The 17,534-nt window shown below is 46.3% G+C and overlaps 1 protein-coding gene across 2 annotated transcripts in view; it reads left to right on the top strand.

The window, feature by feature from the left end:
- The window catches only part of PIK3C3 (phosphatidylinositol 3-kinase catalytic subunit type 3), a 186,704-nt gene that overhangs the window by 26,600 nt on the left and 142,570 nt on the right, over nucleotides 1-17,534 (top strand). For both annotated transcript variants that reach the window (XM_077283882.1, XM_077283873.1), the window contains exons 5-6: nucleotides 11,782-11,868; nucleotides 14,720-14,815. In XM_077283882.1, the coding sequence (XP_077139997.1) occupies nucleotides 11,782-11,868; nucleotides 14,720-14,815 (183 nt within the window). The remainder of the gene's footprint in view (nucleotides 1-11,781; nucleotides 11,869-14,719; nucleotides 14,816-17,534) is intronic.

Raw genomic sequence — 17,534 nt, 5'->3', positions numbered from 1 at the left:
CGGGTTTGCCCCACCGAACACCGGGTGTTTGTCATTCGGTCATGTACATGACTGCGCAGTGAACATCACTTCTGATCGGCGGTAAAATAATTACCACTTTTCAGACAGCCACAGTTTTCACTCTGTCAAATGACACCTATCCATTACCAATCCTATAGTTATGATAAATGAAGACATAGCCAGAAAAAAGTCTTAGAAAAGTAAAAATGTTTGTTTTATGTCAATTTAGAAATAACTAACAGTTATACTCAACACCCGTTCCATTGAATCCCTCGTCTCCTGTAATAAAGCAAAACAAAAACTCAGTTGTCTGTTCTGTCCCATGCTGTAATCCATGTCTGGGGGATAAACCATTTTCAACCTGGATGGTGCTAAGATGTGACCTTTCAGGCTGAGAACCACTGATAAATGAGCTGCTGCGAGTGCAGCATCAGTGACCAGCGATGATGTCATCAAGGTTGCTGCCGGTCATGGAAGCTGCATTCCCAGCTGGGCAAATGAACTGCTGTGACTTCAGTGAGATCACCGGTAGCACAGTGAGAGTCTCATGGTGCAGAGGCGCGTTCACCGTAGTTCAAATCCACTGCAGTGAAATTCTCCCAGTGAACTGCAGTGAACCTGCCTGTGCACCGTGAGACTCTCACGGTCCCAGCGGGGATCTCCGAGGTCAGCGCAGGTCAGCCCGGCTGGTAACGCAGCCTCAGTGACCGGCAGTAACCTCGATGACGTCACTGATGATTTTCATTCTTCAGTGGATCTTAGCCTGGACATTCACATCTTGACACCATTCAGGTTGAAAACGGTTTGTCCCCCAGCTATGGATTATGGCATGAGACAGAATGTCAGAGAGGTGACGGCTATTGTTTTTTTTATTTTTGTTTTATTACAGGGGATGAGGGATTCAATGGAATGGGCTTTCCGTGTTTGTTATTTTTAAATAAAAATAAAATGGAGTGTTAAGTCTAATAAAGGACTTTTTATTCTGGCTGTGTCTTTATTTACCATATAACTATAGGATTAGCCCCTTAATGACCGCCAATACTTCTTTTTACTGACCTGAGATATAAGAGAATAGGCTCCCCATACAGGTGACAATCCAGCAGCTGCCGGCTGTGCACTATAGCTGACAACTTGCTGCATCAGCCACAATCAGTGCTGGGACTATCCATACCTGTTAACCCCTTAGATGCATCTGTCAATAGTGACATCATATAAATGGTTAACAGAGTGTGGGGGCTTCCTCTTTAACTCCATTGGCACCCTGAGATCTTGATTGTGTGGTCCTGATGTTTGCCATGGCAATTCATGACCAAACCGTAGACCTTTGAGTCTGCTGGCCACAGTGGCTTGTTCAGAAGTTAGCGTTAGGTGGTAAAAATACACTTTGTCATTTGTTATGCCACTTTGCATTAATTTCTGAAAAGCACCTGAAGGGTTAATAAACTACCTGAAAGCAATTTTAATACATTGAGGGGTGCTTTTGGGGGTTTTCCCATATATAGAACCCCAAAATCACTTCAAACCTGAATAAGTCCCTAAATAAAATAAATTTTTTAAATTTCCATGAAAAATTTGATTAATTACATTTTTTTAAACTTCCTAAAATGCTAGCAAAATAAAGTAACATTTTACAAATGGTGCTGCTTTAAAGCAGATATTAGGGAAATGTTAGTTATACCACAGAAAAACATTATCACTTTAATCCAAATATATATTAATCATTCAAAATAAAGTTTGAAAATTGCATTTTTTTTTACTTTTCTACATTTTTGTAATATTTCTGATACTTTCTTTTAAATAAACACAAGACATATGGACCTAAATTTTTCAATATCATAAATTATAATGTGCCTTGAAAAAAAAAATAAAAATCTCAGAATCACTGGGATATGCTAAAGCGTTCCAGAGTTATTGCAACATAAAGTGACACTGGTCTGATTTAAAAAAATTTGGCCCGGTCACTTAGGGGTTAGTAATGGATAGGTGTCTTATAGACGCCTTTTTCCGTTTTTAATCCGTGGGCTTGATGTTACCTGACAATACAAAGGTGACATCAACCCCACAAATCTGAATGGCACTTGCCAGTGCTACCGGGCAAGCGGGAAGATCCGGGCAAAGCGCCAGAATTGGCGCATCTAAAGCTACTTTCACATTAGCGTCGTGCACTGCACGTCGCTATGCGTTGTTCTGTAGAAAAAACGCATCCTGCAAAATTGCTTGCAGGATGCGTTTTTTCTCCATAGACTTGAATTAGCGACGCAGTGCGACGCATTGCCACACTTCGCAACCTTCGTGCGACGGTTGCGTCGTGTTGCGTCGGACCGTCGGCACAAAAAAACGTTGCATGTAACGTTTTTTGTGCGTCGATAGCGTCTTTTCTGACCGCGCATGCGCGGCAGGAACTCCGCCCCCGCCTCCCCGCACATCACAATGGGGCAGCGGATGCGATGTAAAACAGCATCCGCTGCCCCCGTTGTGCGGCGCTTCCACACTATGCGTCGGTGCGCCGCAACGTCGAATAGCGACGTGCAGTGCACGACGCTAGTGTGAAAGTAGCCTTATAGATGCGCCTTTTCTGGGCGACTGCGGGCTGCTACTTTTTGGCTGGGCAGGGGCAATATCTATGGCCCCTGTGATGGTGTGATATGTTATGTGGGTATCATTTTTCTGTATATTTCTATTTTACTGATTATCATGGTGTAAGGGTACCGTCACACAGTGGCATTTTTATCGCTACGACGGCACGATTCGTGACGTTCTAGCGATATCGTTACGATCTCGCAGTGTCTGACACGCTACTGCGATCAGACACCCTGCTGAGAATCGTACGTCGTAGCACATCGTTTGAAACTTTCTTTCGTCGCTGGATCTCCCGCTGTCATCGCTGGATCGTTGTGTGTGACAGCGATCCAGCGATGCGTTCGCTGGTAACCAGGGTAAACATCGGGTTACTAAGCGCAGGGCCGCGCTTAGTAACCCGATGTTTACCCTGGTTACCAGCGTAAAAAAAAAAAAAACGTACATACTCACCATCTGATGTCCGTCAGGTCCCTTGCCGTCTGCTTCCCGCTCTGTCTGTCTGCCGGCCGGAAAGTGAGAGCAGATCACAGCGGTGACGTCACTGCTGCGCTCTGCTCTCACTGTACGGCTGCACTCAGTCAGAGCAGGAAGCAGACGGCAAGGGACCTGACGGACATCAGATGGTCAGTATGTACTGTTTGTTTTTTTTTACTTTTACGCTGGTAACCACGGTAAACATCGGGTTACTAAGCGCGGCCCTGCACTTAGTAACCCGATGTTTACCCTGGTTACCAGCGAACCTCGGCATCGTTGGTCGCTGGAGAGCGGTCTGTGTGACAGCTCCCCAGCGACCACACAACGACTTACCAATGATCACGGCCAGGTCGTATCGCAGGTCGTGATCGTTGGTAAATCGTATAGTGAGACGGTACCCTTACTGTATCTTGTAGGATGAGTTATTTGCCATCTGATATTCTCCCCACAGTTCTGTATTGTATGCTAATGACATTTTAACCTAGCTTGTTGAAACAATGACCCCCTGTAGTGCCTTAATCCACCAGGCACCTTTGTCAGGTGTGGGAGGCCTGAAAACCGCCCCAACCTGTCTGACTACTTGTGGACATAAGGAGAGGACAGGAGCTGGGGGGAATTGAGATCCTGTGTGGAACCCATGATGTGAAGACAGCACGTCAGAGAGAGAAAGAAGGGAATATGGACTGTTATCCTCTGAGCTGGATTGTTGGACTTATATCCTTTTACTGAAATGCATTCGTGTTCTGGAATATTTTATCCTTTGTGTGATGGATCGTATATATGGATCTTTCATGTTTTGCCTAAATAAAGGTCTTGGAATTGTTCTCTATTCTCTTGCTCTGTTGATTGTGTGATACCGGAAAAGGAACCTGTGACAACTGGTGGCAAGCAGCGGGATCAACAGAGCGTAACCTAATGGAGAACCACACACAGAGTGAGTTCAGAAATTGGACTGTATCCAGTTTACAGGAGAGAGCCAGAGACCTGGGCCTGAACTACCAGGAACTGACTAAAGAGGCCTTAACTAGAAGTCCCAGAAATTTTGAGCTCTCTGGGTTCCAAAGGTAGAAATGTTAAATGACCCCTTTCTTGGACTTCTAGTGTTAATCGATCTACTGGTGGGTGCTAGCCAGACCACCTACTCCCATATGTCTGAAGGACGAGCACTGGAGACGAGGACCCCCACCCCAAAAAGCCAGTGGGTGGTGTGGTACGAGGAAGAGATGGCGGTTCTGGGCCCAGGCGTCTCTCAGGAGTACAAGGAGGAGGCTGCCCGCCGGGCACAGCGGAGACAAGAAGCAGTGGAGCTTGAAAGAGGGAGTAACGCAATGTGGAATGTAAACCCAACGATCCGGGAGCCTGTACGGATCACCTGGACAGAGTTTAAGCCATTTGATGAGGTTTCCGGAGATGTGGAGGGGTTCTTCAAGGACTTTGAGCAGCAGTGTGCTGTTTTGGAGGTGCCTCACTCTGGCTGGATGTGTTTGTTAGTGGGACTCCTGAACGGTAGCCTGGCGGAGGCTTACCGAACCATTGACTCACAGCGGAATCTGGATTATAACATTGTAAAGCAGACTATCCTGGATTACCATGCTATCACCCCAGACTCATATAGGGCCAAGTTCCGAGACCTCCCATGCACTACGGGGGGATCGTTTAGGATGTATGCGCATAAGATGTTCCAGGCATGTCGGAGATGGCTGGAAGCAGAAAACGCCTTTACTGCGGAAGATGTTATACAGGCGTTCCTTATAGAACAATTTCTTGCCAAGTTCCCCGCAGAGGTACGGGAATGGGTCCGGGAGCGCACGCCGTGCACCGTGGATAGAGCTGCAGCCCTGGCCGATGAAGCCCTTACTATCCGACCGCAATGGAGGAGGCTTCTGGACAATGAACCACGGCCTTCGACCGCGCCCCGTCCCCCTCCGATTATATCTGCCCCTCCACCCAGCCGCAGGCCGATGACAATAACAGCTCACAATCCTGGGCCCCAACAGTTCCGACCATGACCTGTGGGGAATCACAGAGAGGAGATGTTACGGGTATGGCAACCTGGACATTTGCAGTCTGGCTGTCCCTCAAGGATTCGGAGGGAGCCCCACCTTGTCCAGTGCATCTTGTGCACTCCATCCCTCCTGAGGAAGAGGAACCACTACCCCAACCAGAGTGGACCACCGACCACGGCACCATGGATACCCCTCCTGGAGTGTACGGACTCCGGCCTTTGTCCATCAGAAATACACAGCAACGGCATTGCCACCTGCAGGATGTCTTAATTGATGGATACAAAGTGTCGGGATTTAGTGAGACGGGCATTCCTGACTATTGCTGACCCCCGCGTGGTTCGACCCGAGGCAATTCACCAGGGCCCGGGAATTCCCATTGTCCTGGCGGGGGGTGTCTGCAAATATATACAGAGGGCTTTGGTACGTTTGGATTTCGGTTTTGGAGAAAAACTGTGTTGGATTGGCGTTTATGGGAGGATTTCCTGCAGATATCCTCCTTGGAAATGACATTGGGGAGTTGCAAAGTCATTTTGTGGGAGCAGAAGGTCCATGGGCCTCTCCTTCTTCTGAAAGAACAATTGGAGGGAGATAACGCAGATACCATAACGCCCATCATTCCCTGCGTTCTAGAGTTCAGAGACTGTCTCGCCCAGCTAGCTACCTTGGCTAATGAACATCAGCGAACAGCCCAGTCCAGTCAAAAAGCCTGGTATGACCATAAAGCCAGGACCTGGGAATTTATGGACAAGTGCTCATGATTATTGCAACCCCTGCCACTGTACAAGGAACTATAAACAGTGGAGCAAAGTGGACTAAAGTGAGCAGGCCAGAGGTCTGTGTAGACCTCATAGCGTGCTCACTTATTATGAGGGGGGAGAGGTAGTGATGGTGTAATATGCTATGTGGGTATCATTTTTCTGTATATTTCTATTTTACTGATTATCATGGTGTTAGGGTACTGTCACACAGTGCAATTTTGATCGCTACGACGGCACGATCCGTGACGTCGCAGCGTCGTATGATTATCGCTCCAGCGTCCGACTGCGGTCACACTTTGCAATCACGGCGCTGGAGCGATGCCGAAGTCCCCGGGTAACCAGGGTAAACATCGGGTTACTAAGCGCAGGGCCGCGCTTAGTAACCCGATGTTTACCCTGGTTACCAGCGTAAACGTAAAAAAAACAAACACTACATACTTACATTCCGGTGTCTGTCCCCCGGCGTTCTGCTTCTCTCCACTGTGTAAGCACCATAGCCGGAAAGCAGAGTGGTGACGTCACCGCGTCACCGCTGTGCTCGCTTTCCGGCCGGCAGGCGCTCACAGTGCAGAGAAGCTGAGACGCCGGAGGACAGACACCGGAATGTGAGTATGTACTGTTTGTTTTTTTTACGTTTACGCTGGTAACCAGGGTAAACATCGGGTTACTAAGCGCGGCCCTGCGCTTAGTTACCCGATGTTTACCCTGGTTACAAGCGAACACATCGCTGGATCGCTGTCACACACAACGATCCAGCGATGTCAGCGGGTGATCAAGCGACGAAAGAAAGTTCCAAACGATCTGCTACGACGTACGATTCTCAGCAGGGTCCCTGATCGCTGCTGCGTGTCAGACACAGCGATATCGTAACGATATCGCTAGAACGTCACGAATCGTACCCTCGTAGCGATCAAAATTGCACTGTGTGACAGTACCCTTACTGTATCTTGTAGGATGAGTTATTTGCCATCTGATATTCTCCCCACAGTTCTGTATTGTATGCTAATGACATTTTGACCTAGCTTGTTGAAACAATGACCCCCTGTAGTGCCTTAATCCACCACGCCCCAACCTGTCTGACTACTTGTGAACATAAAGGTACCGTCACACTAAGCGACGCTGCAGCGATACAGACAACGATGCCGATCGCTGCAGCGTCGCTGTTTGGTCGCTGGAGAGCTGTCACACAGACCGCTCTCCAGCGACCAACTATGCCGAGGTCCCTGGGTAACCAGGGTAAACATCGGGTTGCTAAGCGCGGGGCCGCGCTTAGTAACCCGATGTTTACCCTGGTTACCAGTGTAAAATGTAAAATAACAAACAGTACATACTCACCTTCGCGTCCCCCGGCGTCCGCTTCCTGCACTGACTGAGCGCCGGCCCTAACAGCAGAGCGGTGACGTCACCGCTGTGCTCTGCTTTCACTTACAGCCGGCGCTCAGTCAGTGCAGGAAGCGGACAGCGAGGGACGTGTGACAGACATCAGAGGGTGAGTATGTACTGTTTGTTTTTTTACATTTTACACTGGTAACCAGGGTAAACATCGGGTTACTAAGCGCGTCCCTGCGCTTAGTAACCCGATATTTACCCTGGTTACCATTGTAAAACATCGCTGGCATCGTTGCTTTTGCTGTCAAACACAACGATACACGGCGATCTGACGACCAAATAAAGTTCTGAACTTTAATCAACGACCAGCGATATCACAGCAGGATCCTGATCGCTGCTGCGTGTCAAACACAACGATATCGCTATCCAGGACGCTGCAACTTCACGGATCGCTAGCGATATCGTTTAGTGTGACGGTACCTTAAGGAGAGGACAGGAGCTTGGGGGAATTGAGATCTTGTGTGGAACCCATGATGTGAAGACAGCACGTCAGAGAGAGAAAGAAGGGAATATGGACTGTTATCCTCTGTGCTGGATTGTTGGACTTTTATCCTGTTACTGAAATGCATTCGTGTTCTGGAATATTTTATCCTTTGTGTGATGGATCGTATATATGGACCTTTCATGTTTTGCCTAAATAAAGGTCTTGGAATTGTTCACTATTCTCTTGCTCTGTTGATTGTGTGATACCGGAGAAGGAACCTGTGACAGCCCCCTACCAGCCTAAGAATACCAGCTGTATGCTTTAACATGCTTTTTTTATTATTATTATTTTATTTAAATAATTAAATTGGAGTGGGGAACCGTCTATGCTTGATAACCAGCCTAGCTGAAGAGGACAGCTGAGGGTTGCAGCCCCCAGCTGTAGGTTTTTGCCTGGCTGGTTATCAAAAATACAGGTAAACCCACACTTTTTTTTTTTTTTTTTTAAGTACCGTATTTATTTACAACGCAGGTGCCTGCTCTCACTACTGTTTGGCTGATGGGAGCAGTAGTTCCATCAGCTGACACCAGTGATCGGAGGTAAACTTTATACCTCTGATAACAGCTGACAGTGTGGGAACCGCGGCTCTGACTGGCTTTGTTTTTCCCGCCGATCAGAAGTGTTGTTTGCAGCGCTGTCTCGAACATAACAGCGTTGCAAACACTGGATGTATGTGCCCCCCATTCAAGTGAATGGGGTCCGGGTGCTGATCTGGGTACCTGAACTTTTTGTATCAGTTCGACTGAACCCGCCGGACCCTGACATCCAGGTGTCAGCCCATCTCTATTTATCTCTAGGTTTTTAACTTTAGTCTGGCAGCTAAGCAGCTCACTGTGACAGTGGCTTCTCAGGGATGATGCTCCAGAATAGTTTGTCAGGATGATAAATCCCCTGTAGATTATGTGCACACGTGGGGTATTTGCAGCAGAATTTTCGCCACCATCTACCAGTGTCTTAGCAGGAACCGAGTAAAATACTATATTGGCTATGCATGATGTACATTATTCAGAAGAAACGGGGTTGACGTTTTTGTGCAAATTCCCCTTACTTGTCCCTGATGCTGGCCGTGTACATGTCAGTGTGTATCAGTATGGCGGTTCTCTGCTTATATATAGGTAGCCTTCTACTGTTAGTTACCCAGGACTGTGGGATATCCTGTGTTCTGCACGGCCCTTGCTTTCTACAGAGGCGTCTGACAACTGAGACTATATGTTGCTTTTGTGGAATTAATGGCTTTCACTAATGTTTCATCCGAATGACTTTTATGCAATGCAATTACTTATGTGTCCGCTTGTCCTACTGCTTGTCCATGTATGTATCTGCACGGACGAAGCTGAAATGCCACAATGAAAATGTTGGTGTGTGTGTATGTAATATTATTATATTATTTAGTGGGGAAGGGAGTGACCTTTATTTCAGGTGCAGAACATAGAAGCTATCAAGAGAGAGCGTAGCTGGGCCCGGCATATTTAACAGTTTACATGCAAGTACATTACCGTATATACTCGAGTATAAGCCGACCCGAGTATAAGCCGACCCAACTAATTTTGCCACAAAATACTGGGAAAACTTATTGACTTGAGTATAAGCCTAGGGTGGAAAATGCAGCAGCTACCGGTGAATTTCAAAATTAAAAATAGATGCTCCATAACGTTCATTATGGCCCCATAGACGCTCCACATAAAGCTGCCCCATATATAATGCTCTGCACAGTTCATTATGGCCCCATAGATGCTCCATAGAAAGCTGTGCCATATACAATGCTCTGCACCTTTGATTATGGCCCCATAGATGCTCCATAGATAGCTGTGCCATATACAATGCTCTGCACCTTTGATTATGGCCCCATAGATGGCTGTGCCATATACAATGCCCTGCACCTTTGATTATGGCCCCATAGAAAGCTGTGCCATATACAATGCTCTGCACCTTTGATTATGGCCCCATAGATAGCTGTGCCATATACAATGCCCTGCACCTTTGATTATGGCCCCATAGATAGCTGTGCCATATACAATGCCCTGCACCTTTGATTATGGCCCCATAGAAAGCTGTGCCATATACAATGCTCTGCACCTTTGATTATGGCCCCATAGATAGCTGTGCCATATACAATGCCCTGCACCTTTGATTATGGCCCCATAGATAGCTGTGCCATATATAATGCCCTGCACCTTTGATTACGGCCCCATAGATGGCTGTGCCATATATAATGCCCTGCACCTTTGATTATGGCCCCATAGATAGCTGTGCCATATACAATGCCCTGCACCTTTGATTATGGCCCCATAGATAGCTGTGCCATATATAATGCCCTGCACCTTTGATTACGGCCCCATAGATGGCTGTGCCATATATAATGCCCTGCACCTTTGATTATGGCCCCATAGATAGCTGTGCCATATACAATGCTCTGCACCTTTGATTATGGCCCCATAGATAGCTGTGCCATATACAATGCTCTGCACCTTTGATTACGGCCCCATAGATGGCTGTGCCATATATAATGCCCTGCACCTTTGATTATGGCCCCATAGATAGCTGTGCCATATACAATACCCTGCACCTTTGATTATGGCCCCATAGATAGCTGTGCCATATATAATGCTCTGCACCTTTGATTATGGCCCCATAGATGCTCCACATAAAGCTGTGCCATATATAGAATGCTCTGCACCGTTGCCCCATACATACTCCACATAAATCTGTGCAATATACAATGCTGCTGCTGCAATAAAAAAAAAAACACATACTCGCCTCTCTTGCTGCCCGCAGCTCCTCAGCGTCCCGTCCCGGCGTCTCTCCGCACTGACTGATCAGGCAGAGGGCGGCGCGCGCACTAGTACGTCATCGCGCCCTCTGACCTGAACAGTCAGAGCAAGAGGACGCGAAGACAGAGCGGCGCCCGGCGTGTGGAACGCGGACAGGTAACTATGACATACTTACCTGCTCCCGACGTCCCTGGCTCTTTCTCTCGGACAGCTGGTCTCCGGGTGCCGCAGCCTCTTCCTTTGTCAGCGGTCACCGTTACCGCTGATTAGAGGAATGAATTTGCGGCTCCACCCCTATGGGAGTGGAGTCGATATTCATTTCTCTAATGAGCGGTACCATGTGACCGCTGAACAGGGGATGAGCTGCGGCACCGAAGACTGTGGGACGGGCAGGGGGAACGCCAGGATCGCCGGGGGCTAGGTGAGTATGCGACACGCTCTCTCCCCCTCACCCGCCGACCCCACCGCCGACCGTGACTCGAGTATAAGCCGAGAGGGGCACTTTCAGCCCAAAAATTTGGGCTGAAAATCTCGGCTTATACTCGAGTATATATGGTATTTGTAAAATCATGGGTATTCTTGGCAAAGTCAGAGTACATAGCAATACGGGAGCTAGAATAAACCAATGTCATATTACCCCAAAGTGCAAGCAAATAACTACTATATTACTGCCCCACATACAAGAATATAACTACTATAATGCTGCCCCTATGTACAAGAATATAATATAATACTGCCCCTATGTACAAGAATATAATATAATACTGCCCCTATGTACATGAATATAACTACTATAATACTGCCTCCTATGTACATGAATATAACTACTATAATGCTGCCCCTATGTACAAGAATATAGCTACTATAATACTGCCCCAATGTACAAGAATATAACTACTATAATACTGCTTATTAAATACAAAAAATGTGAATCCACTTGCATCTGAATTATGTTCTGTAAGTGTATGTGATCATGGAGTCTAATAGACATCTGAGAAGCCACTTTGGGAGACCGCTGGTGTTTGCTTTTTACTCTCGGTGTAGAGCGTTGGTGGCTTCTCGGTGGAATCCGTGTCATGAATGATTGTTACTTCTTTTAACCTTTTCATGGTGTCCGTACCCCGAAGTGCCTAAATAGGTGACATAAGACAGACGTATACACAGCAGTGTCGCTCTCACTTTGCCGTGCACTATGTTCATTTTGTGACCCTTTTTCTGGCGATGTGAGGGTGGAAGCCATGATGTGCCCGTTTCTGTAGGTGTATAATTTATCTCCCACCGCTGCTAATCTAATTATTATTTTTTTCTTTACCCCTTAGCTCACCAAGGCTCACCGACAAGGTCACATGGTGAAGGTTGACTGGCTGGATCGGCTGACTTTCCGAGAGATAGAAATGATCAATGAGGTAAGTGCGCCGACACGTCTGTCTACCTAGTCTGATTGCAGTGGCAGCCATGACACCTCCTCTGTTAGACCCCGGACCGCCGCTCCTTCCTGTCCGTCTCTGCTTTATCAGACGTCTCCTTTTTGTGAGCAGTGTAAGTTAAAAACAAATAGCTGGAAGTGTAAAGATGAGCAAAAATACTCAAGATCATAAAAATACATAAATCTTGAGTAGGCGAGGAGTCGTCAGCACTGTTATTCTGCATCGGTGGCCCTGGTGCCCCCCAGAAAAGCCACACATGTGACGTCGCCACATCCGTAATGACCCGTACTAAAAAACCCTGTATAGTTACCCCATACAGCGAGTGCTGCCAAAAATCAAAATCCGAATGGCTGTTTTTGTTCCTCCTGTCTCTCAAAAAATTACTTTTTTTTTTTTTTTTGTGTATTCGTCCAGCCACAAAAAAATGAAATCAAGTGATAAAAAAAAAGTGTACTTTAAAAATATTGATGCAAAACATAAGCCCTCGCATAACTTTTTTTAAATTTATTTCACAGTTAAAAGTTTTAGAATATGGAAACCAAAATTAATTTTTTTTTGTTTGTTGTAAAATAGAACAATAAAACTACATAAATTGGTGTCCAATTCCCTTTAAAGGGAACCTATCACCCCGTTTTTTTCGGTATGAGATAAAAATACTGTTAAATAGGGCCTGAGCTGTGCATTGCAATAGTGTAGTTTGTGGACCCCGATTCCCCACCTATGCTGCCGAAATACGTTACCAAAGTAGTCGTTTTCGCCTGTCAATCAGGCTGGTCAGGTCGGATGGGCGTGGTTTCTTCCCCCAGATATTGCGTAGTTTTCCGTTGGTGGCGTAGTGGTGTGCGCATGCCCAAGGTCCCGAATCCTGCACAGGGGTGTGAAAATAGCAGCGATGTCCGTTATTCCATTAGTGGTCGGTGGGCACGGCCATCTTCCTTTGGCCGCGCGTGCGCAGAAGCGGCGCTCTGCTGGCCGCGGCTTCAGGAAAATGGCCGCGGGATTCCGCGCGTGCGCAGATGGAGATCGCGGCGGCCATTTTCCTGAAGCCGCGGCCAGCAGAGCGCCGCTTCTGCGCACGCGCGGCCAAAGGAAGATGGCCGCGCCCACCGACCACTAATGGAATAACGGACATCGCTGCTATTTTCACACCCCTGTGCAGGATTCGGGACCTTGGGCATGCGCACACCACTACGCCACCAACGGAAAACTACGCAATATCTGGGGGAAGAAACCACGCCCATCCGACCTGACCAGCCTGATTGACAGGCGAAAACGACTACTTTGGTAACGTATTTCGGCAGCATAGGTGGGGAATCGGGGTCCACAAACTACACTATTGTAATGCACAGCTCAGGCCCTATTTAACAGTATTTTTATCTCATACCGAAAAAAACGGGGTGATAGGTTCCCTTTAATTGTTTCCTGCCGGTCAACAGGTCAGCAGCTTTTTGCTGTGTAATCTGACTGCAGTTTAATGTAGGGGCAGAGACCCTGAGTCCTGCAATGTGTCACTTAGTTTACTGAGTGCAATAATTGCGATAGTTTTTTTTTTTTTCTGCTGCACAGCTCTGAATGCTGAGCCCTGTTTAACCCCGCCCACACCACTGATTGGCCGTTTTCTGTGTATCTTGACAGAAAGTTGCTAATCGGTGGTGGGCGGCGGGGTTGGACCACGAGGCACGAGACGCCTAGTCCTTGTGATGGTGTGATATGTTATGTGGGTATCATTTTGTCAATGAGGATCACAGCTCAGTAAGTGACACATTACTGGAATCAGGGTCTATGCCCCTATATGAAGCTGCAATCAGATTAGATTCCCTCTAAATTTCAAAGTGAAGTGTTTAAAAAAAAAAAAAAAAAGTATAAGTTTACATGTACTCCCAAATGCTGCCACTGACACATACAAGTCTTCTTACTAAAATGATACAATTTTTTTTTTTTTTTTTTTCATCAATCTGTTATTTATCTTTAATCTATTTTAATATAATTTTTTGGCCCCCTTCTCCATCTGCAGTAGACGTCTATCCTTTTTCTGAATTTTTTTTTTTTTTTTTTTACCTTAATGCTGATTGGAGTCAGATTTACAGTGCAGGGTTTATTGTCCAAGATCCCTGAAAACATCCTTATAAAATCTTTATTGCGGCTCTTCTATAATGAGCTGCAAATGTCAAGGATTTAAGGTGGGAGATGCAGTCTCACGTCTGGACACTAGATGGCACTGTTGTGCTTGTTTTGAGTCTTGTGTGACCGGTGGTCTCCAGTGGGTCCACAGCATTGCCCTTTTGGTATCACAGCAGCCATTTTAATTGCCGACTAACCATTTCTGTCTAAGTACCAATTTGTTTATATTTACTGTAAAATTAAATAGAAATAATAAAAAAAATCCTTTTTCTTGAAACTGGACCCCAATTTTTTGTTTTTTTTGTTTTGTGTGTATTAGTTGCCATTCATAAACTTGTCGCAAAGTAAAAAATGGTCTTTGAACTGCTTTTGCAATTTTTGGTTTAAAGGGGATGGGAGAAAAATTGCACCAAATTTTGCACAAACGTCTGGAATCGCTAAAAACAAAACAATCAAACACCTCTAAAATGGACTTTAAAATGCGCCAATGGAATAGTTGGGTGCAAACCACGCACAGATTGATGATTGGTGGCCTGTGCACTCGCCTGTCCCTCTATCATCCCTCCTGGAAATTAATTTGTGCGCTGAATTTGGCGCTCCCGTTCCCCTAACCACCGCACCGGTCTCTGACTAGCGCGGGGATCAGACACCTTTTATATACCGCAGCTACAGTATTCAGGATTAATGGAAACTTGTCTCTTGGCCGCAGAGTGAAAAGCGCAGCTCCAACTTCATGTACCTGATGGTCGAGTTTCCCTGCGTGAAAAGCGATGACAAGGAGTACGGAATAGTTTACTATGAAAAGGTAAGGTTTAAGGTTGTTTTTAATTTCCTGACCTGTGACTTTCTTAAAGAAGTCCTCCTCATCCTCATACTCTTCCTCCTTGCTAAGGGCTGCGTGGTGGCTCAGTGGTTAACACCATGGCTCAGTAGTTAGCACTGTTACTTTGCAGTCCTGGGTCCAAATCCCACCTAGGACAAGATCTGCAGAGAGTATCTAGAGCATAACCTTTCAGGTGACTGCAAACAATAACATGGTAAAGTGCTTGTGCTCAAGATGGGAAATGCTTTGTTCCATTCCTTCTCCCTGTCATAGGCAAATTGTTTTCAAAAGGAAGGAAGATTCTACACCCCTCCTTACTTAATAATAGGGGATAGGATAAAAGGGGGGGCAGTGACTGTATCTTAATGCTCCATGTTGTGCCCCTGCATTGCTCCTGCCCTGACAAGGGCAGTACCTAGTATGGACCTGTATAAAAAATTACCCGTACGGATTGTGTAACCTGTCCCCTGTTATTAAGTAAGGAGGGGTGTAGAATCTTCCTTCCTTTTGTAAACAATTTGCCTGTGATTGGGAAAAGGAATGGAAAGCAGTTTTTGATGAGACCTAACCATTTTCTATATAATAAATATATAATATTTTTCTTTAATTACAATTCACCATATCTGCCTCTATTACTGGTGACAGTTGTCACAACCAGCGCTTTACTGGGACTCGTTGCAGGAGGTCTCTATCTCCCAGATGCCTCCAATTAGAAATGTAGTGTAGTTCTTCTGATTTGCTATGTTGCTTACCCCGTGTGCAGGGCATTACACTCGCAGTCAGGGACTATAGTCGGCGCAATCTGCTCCATGTATATATGTGTGTGTGTGTGTGTGTGTGTGTGTGTGTGTGTGTGTGTGTGTGTGTATATATATATATATATATATATATATATATATATATATATATATATATACACTCACTGGCCACTTTATTAGGTACACCTGTCCAACTTCTTGTTAACACTTAATTTCTAATCAGCCAATCACATGGCGGCAACTCAGTGCATTTAGGCATGTAGACATGGTCAAGACAATCTCCTGCAGTTCAAACCGAGCATCAGTATGGGGAAGAAAGGTGATTTGAGTGCCTTTGAACGTGGCATGGTTGTTGGTGCCAGAAGGGCTGGTCTGAGTATTTCAGAAACTGCTGATCTACTGGGATTTTCACGCACAACCATCTCTAGGGTTTACAGAGAATGGCCCGAAAAAGAAAAAAAATCCAGTGAGCGGCAGTTCTGTGGGCGGAAATGCCTTGTTGATGCCAGAGGTCAGAGGAGAATGGGCAGACTGGTTCGAGCTGATAGAAAGGCAACAGTGACTCAAATCGCCACCCGTTACAACCAAGGTAGGCCTAAGAGCATCTCTGAACGCACAGTGCGTCGAACTTTGAGGCAGATGGGCTACAGCAGCAGAAGACCACACCGGGTACCACTCCTTTCAGCTAAGAACAGGAAACTGAGGCTACAATTTGCACAAGCTCATCGAAATTGGACAGTAGAAGATTGGAAAAACGTTGCTTGGTCTGATGAGTCTCGATTTCTGCTGCGACATTCGGATGGTAGGGTCAGAATTTGGCGTAAACAACATGAAAGCATGGATCCATCCTGCCTTGTATGGAGCATCTTTGGGATGTGCAGCCGACAAATCTGCGGCAACTGTGTGATGCCATCATGTCAATATGGACCAAAATCTCTGAGGAATGCTTCCAGCACCTTGTTGAATCTATGCCACGAAGAATTGAGGCAGTTCTGAAGGCAAAAGGGGGTCCAACCCGTTACTAGCATGGTGTACCTAATAAAGTGGCCGGTGAGTGTGTATGTATGTATGTATATATAAATATAATATATATATATACACATACACACACACACACACACACACACACACACACACACACACACACACACACACACACACACACACACACACACACACACACACACACACACATTGTCTGAGAAACCCCCTGAGGACGTGATGAAGGGTCATGGGCAGGAGTCTTATATAGCAGCATAGGCAGGAATTTATTTCACTTCGCCTTCCCTGAAGACATTGATAAGTGGCGACTTACAGCTCCGGATGTGAGCAGAATTCTGCTGCCGCCTGTCAGATCAATACATGGCAGAACAATGAAGCGTCACTCACTTACCTGATTAAGGCCCGGCCATTCTCCCCTGCTCACCCCTTTTATGACCGGATGTATGACAAATGCAGGTCCCATCATCGGCATCTGTCTCAAAAGTGGGGCCCCGTCACACGGCTCTCAATGAAGAGGTGTCTGTGCATACGCGGCGCTCTCCATTAATTTCTATGGGAGTCGTAAAAATTGCTTGGCTCGCATGCTCCCGTAGAAATGATTGGAGCGAGACCAGCATGTGTGACCCCAACGATGTGTGACCAAGCCCTGGGAACCGCATCCATCATGCATTCATGTCATACATTACTGTACATGGTGGGAATAACAATTTAAAGGGACACTCATCACCCCGACCAATCAATTCTGAGACTTCCTAGCACCAGGGGGTGCGATATCAAGTGCAAAACAGAAAAATCCATGCAAATTAGCCCCCATACATGAAGAGGAAGCTTGCTCACTACTGCCACCTTGTTGGAGGAGACTACTGTACATGAATAAGGATTAGAGATGAGTGAGCATGCTGGGATAAGGTGTTATCTGAGCATGCTCGGGTGCTAACAGT

Source organism: Ranitomeya variabilis, chromosome 1 (genome assembly GCF_051348905.1).
Source record: "Ranitomeya variabilis isolate aRanVar5 chromosome 1, aRanVar5.hap1, whole genome shotgun sequence".
NCBI lineage: Eukaryota > Metazoa > Chordata > Amphibia > Anura > Dendrobatidae > Ranitomeya > Ranitomeya variabilis.
This window is presented reverse-complemented; position numbering and strand designations above follow the sequence as displayed.